Source organism: Perca flavescens, chromosome 20 (assembly GCF_004354835.1).
Source record: "Perca flavescens isolate YP-PL-M2 chromosome 20, PFLA_1.0, whole genome shotgun sequence".
In the NCBI taxonomy this organism is placed as follows: domain Eukaryota; kingdom Metazoa; phylum Chordata; class Actinopteri; order Perciformes; family Percidae; genus Perca; species Perca flavescens.
Window position 1 is genome coordinate 1,276,847 of NC_041350.1, and position 5,000 is coordinate 1,281,846.

Here is a 5,000-nt window from a genome sequence, read left to right on the forward strand (position 1 = left end):
CCCGCCGCTGCCTCTCCAGCACGTTGTGAAGGTAACGCTACACACACACACACACACACACACACACACACACACACACACACACACACACACACACACACACACACACACACAGAGACACACACACACACACACACACACACACAGAGACACACACACATTATTACAGGGGAAACTCAAATATTTTCAGAGTAAAAATTTGAATATTTTAGGAAAACGTTAGCTAGCTAGACTATCTGTCTGTCTGTCTGTCTGACGGCTAGCTAGACTATCTGTCTGTCTGTCTGTCTGTCTGTCTGTCTGTCTGTCTGTCTGTCTAACAGCTAGCTAGACTATCTGTCCAATCTGAGTTTTCTGTTGCACGACTAAAACTACTTTTGAATGTTCCACCAGAACCAGTTCCTTCCTGAGACTATTTAGCAGAGGCACCGTGGCTCCGTCTGGAGCTTAGCCCCGCCCCCACGATGATTGTGATTGATTCAGATTCAGATAACTTTATTAGTCCCCAAGGGGCAATTCAGTTTACAGCCAGCCCATCCATTAAGGGTTAAACAAACTTAGAATGCATTAAAAAGTGCATTAGCACACAATCTGTATAGGTTAATAACTCATGAATCAAAAATAAAATAAACAAACAATAAACAAACAATCTTTAAACAACAAATAATATAAATAGTACAAATAGTACTGCAGCAGTCATACATCCTCCTGTATACAGAAGCTTGTTGCTCTCTCCTGTAACATCAACACATTTACACATGACCCAACTCAATGGTTACAACCTCCCACATACTCACACACAGAGCAACGCAGTGCTGGAACCAGTTTGTTATAGTTACGTGATTTCATGTAACAGTGCTGTATGTTGTTCATTTAACAATCTAACAGCAGAGGGAATGAATGAGTTGGCATAGCGGTGGGTTTTCCGTATTGGCACATAGTGCCTCCGACCTGACTGCATGATAATAAATCCATTACTCAGTACATGATCAGGTGGGCACAGTATTCTCTCAGCTTTCTGGACAACTCGGGTTTTCCAGAGAGAACAGAGATCTTTTAACTGAGTACCAGGGATTTTTGACTTTTTGTCTTTTACGGTTAGTCCATTAAACCAACATATGAAAGACAATGTTAGTAGGCTCTCAATGAATGTTTGATAAAATGTGCATAAAATCTTTTTACAGACGCCGAAAGAGTTAAGCTTCCTCAGTAGGTATATTCTTTGATTTGCTCCCTTAATAATGCTATTGGTGTTGTCATTGAATTTCAGTTGTGGGCCAAACACTGTACCTAAGTACTTATATGTTTCAACTATTAGGACATTTTCATTATGTATTACACTTAGTTTTGGTTCATCACTGTGCCTTCTAAAGTCTATGATTAATTCACTAGTTTTCGACACATTTAAGTCAAGGAAGCTGTCATCACACCATCTGACAAATTCGCTAAGTGCACTATTATGGTCCGATTGATTGCCCTGGAGAAGGGACAACAGGGCTGAGTCATCTGAGAACTTCACCAAATAGCTGTTTTCCCAAAACGATCTGCAGTTGTCAGTGTATAATATAAAAAGCAGGGGGGAGAGCACACAGCCCTGTGGAGATCCTGTGCTTGATACAATGACAGAGGACATATTCCCGTTTACATATACCTGCTGCCTTCTGTTTGTTAAACAATGTAGAACTAGTAATAAGATCTGTTCGGGTAACGTAAAATGTGAGGCTAATCGTTTAATTAAAATATGAGGCTCCATTTTGTTAAAAGCTGAGCTAAAGTCAGCAAATACATTTTTTGCATGTGATGCAGGTTTTCTCAAGATGTTTATACACCCTGTCGAGAATGAAAAGCTTTGCATCCTCTACACCCTTGCCTGCTCGATATGCAAATTGAAGTGGATCTAATTTATCTACGGTTAGGGGGATAATTGTGTCCTTCAAGATCTTTTCGAAGCACTTCATTACTAGGGAAGTTAGTGCAATTGGTCTGAATTCATTGAGATTTTTAGGAGATTTAGTTTTGGGGATGGGTATTACTGTTGATGTTTTCCATAAGTCAGGTATATCTCCAGTGTCAGTGCACCTTTGAAAAATGACTGTAAAAGCCTCACTAAGCTGCTCGGCACAATAGTGCAGTGTTCGCCCACAGATGGCTCTTTCAATGTAATTATGCTATCTGAGAAGGACCTTTCAAACCTGCAAAAGAATTGATTAAAAGTCCGATCTGGCAAATCGCCTTCATCTATACCATTCAATTTCATTGGTTGCCCTGTTCTGCATACAGGCTGGTTAATGCTGCTTTAAAATCCCCACTATTGTATTGATTTTCAATTTTGTTCTTATACTGAATTTTTGCTTTCCTTATTTCATTTTTGACTTCTCTTGAGACAGCTTTTTTCTCAAACACGTCTCCTAAATAAAAAGTCTTTTTTTTTCCTGTTGATAACAGTTTTCAGTTCCTTCGTTACCCAGGGCTTGTTATTAGGATAAATGACCACCTTTTTAAACGGGATAACCATATCAACACAATATTTCACATATGCAGACATTGTTTCCGTAAGTTCATTAATGTCACTACAACTATCATAAAAACAATTCCAATCTGTACATTCCTGACACCCTTGTAGAGAGCAAATACTGTCTTCTGTCCAGAGTTTTATGGTTTTCTCCTCACGCTCAAGGCGTCTGAAAACGGGCTTGTACCCGGGCATCAGATATATACTATTGTGGTACGAGGCACCAAGGGGCGGCATGGCCATGGATCTGTAGGCCCCATTTATTGAGCCATAACAGAGATCTAAGGTAGTATTCCTCTGCGTTGTAGGGCAGGTTATGTACTGTTCATATGATCTTAGGGTCTTGTCTAAGGTACAGCGATTGGTTTAAAGAAATGCCAATAAACACAGAGCACATTGTTCTCCCATCCAAGAATGCTGTGTGGACTAGCCAGACCTGGCAAAGGTCTGGCAAAGCGAGACTACCATGAGGGTACACGTATACTAGCCCTGATGAAGGCCTCAATGCCCGAAACACAAGATTATTTTTATTTATTATTTTGGGCATTTTTAGGCCTTTATTGACAGGACAGCTGAAGAATCTATCCGTCTTATCCTCCTGCTACAGTTAGCACCCAGGAGGCTGAAACAAGGCAGGTTTTAAAACGTGCTTTCAACCTCTTAAAGTGCCCATATTATGAAAAAATCCTTTTTTTCTGGTGATTTGGGGTGTTCTTTTGTGTCTGTGGTGATTCCAAACGCATACAAACTTTGAAAAACCCCATCCCTGGTGTTCTGAGTGAGATCTGGTTTCTGAATGTGTCCTGCCTTCAGTCTCCAGGTGAGCTGGTCAACATCTGCACGGCTTTCTACGGCACTAGCCGAAATGAGCTGGCTAACCGCAACCGCTAGCATGCTAGCTCGTTCTCAATAGCAAAGCACTGCTACAACACACACTAGTTCACCATAATCTCCAGAAGAACTACTTCCATGTGCTCCCTGGTTTAGAAGAAGTCTACCAGCTGATCCTGCCTTGGAACTGACTGAAGTTGGAGAAACAGCCTTTCTTTTACTGTCTATGGAGCTAGCTGACATGATCTACGATCTGATAGTACAGAAGAAGAAAAGAGGTCTCACTCTGTAGCTAAAACAGAGAGCTGAACACAGGGTGAAAAGAGGAGCTGCAGCAATGTGCAGTAAAACAAAAATATGGTGTTTTTTCTGATAATCAAACCATGTAAACCTATTCTGGTACAACCCTAAAATACAATTATGAACCTGAAAATAAGCATAATATGGGAGCTTTAAAATGTTGGAGATGTCATTACAAGTGCCTACCCATGTGAATGGATTCCTTCTGAGTGAACACAGTGAATCTGACTGCAGTAGATGTGAAAGAAATGCATACAAGTTGTGCTAATTCAGCTCTGTTTAGTTCTGGTGTTGAGACAGCAGCAATACGAGTGCTTAGGGATCGTCTTCAAACTACAACACCGAAAAAGATTTTAAAAAATAGGCATATACTTATTTTTTGAAAGTAAGTGCTGTAGTGTAACTAGCAGGATACAAGTTATAACTGAGGTAAGTTTGGAGACACTACCTTATTTAATGATTAAATTAATACATATTTTTGTTTCTCTTTCTCCTTCTGCCCTAAGCACTCATCTTGCTGCCCTCTCACCACAGGAACTAAACAGAGCTGAATTAGCACAACTTTAATGCATTTCTTTCACATCTACTGCAGTCAGATTCACGGTGTTCACTCAGAAGGAGAGAGGGGGAATAATAATAATAATAATAATAATAATAATAATACATTTTATTTGTATTGCACTCTACATTTCAGCAATCTCAAAGTGCTACATAATAATGCAATTTACTTAAGAAAATATAAATATCAAGGTTAATAAAAATAGTTTAATATAGTAAAACCTATAAAATACATTTAGTAAAAAGCTTAGCTTGACATGCAGGAAAGGGCCTCAGGTCGGAGTCGAACCTGCGGCCGCTTTATCGAGGAGTAACCCTCTATACGTGGGCGCGCGCTCTACCAACTGAGCTACCCGGGCGCCCGTCTTAACCCACTCTTGAAAACCAATTGCTGTGACTTTAACTTCCTCTTACTTGGTTGTCTTTCTCTTCGTCTCCGTCCAGCTCGTCTCCGAAGTCCGACGAGTTCTCGGTCTCGGTCTCGCTGCTCGAGCCGTGCACGTCCACCACACCCGCCGTCTCCACGGCAACCAGCTCCGTCTCATCGTCCACGCAGACGATGTCCAGGTCCACCAGCGCGCACGCAGGCTCGGCCCTCGGGAGGGACTGAGCCACAGCAACAGTGGGCGGAGCCACAGCAGTAGGGGATGGAGACACAGCAGTAGGGGGCGGGGCCACATCAGTAGGGGGCGGAGCCACAGCCACCGTTTTGACCCCGAGCTCCGCCCCCCGGCCCGCTGAGGGTTTGAGGGAGATGAGGTTCAGCGGCGTGGCGGCGGCAGGTGGTGGTGGGGGGGGG

At 42.2% G+C, this 5,000-nt stretch overlaps 1 protein-coding gene across 5 annotated transcripts in view; it reads right to left on the reverse strand.

Annotated features, from left to right (window-relative positions):
• The window catches only part of mgaa (MAX dimerization protein MGA a), a 54,203-nt gene that overhangs the window by 4,505 nt on the left and 44,698 nt on the right, over window positions 1-5,000 (reverse strand). For all 5 annotated transcript variants that reach the window (XM_028565410.1, XM_028565411.1, XM_028565413.1 and 2 more), the window contains exons 19-20: window positions 4,616-5,000; window positions 1-37 (exon numbers count right to left, since the gene is read on the reverse strand). The exon at window positions 1-37 is cut by the window's left edge and continues 86 nt beyond it; the exon at window positions 4,616-5,000 is cut by the window's right edge and continues 281 nt beyond it. In XM_028565410.1, the coding sequence (XP_028421211.1) occupies window positions 4,881-5,000 (120 nt within the window). In that variant the 3' untranslated portion in view covers window positions 1-37; window positions 4,616-4,880. The remainder of the gene's footprint in view (window positions 38-4,615) is intronic.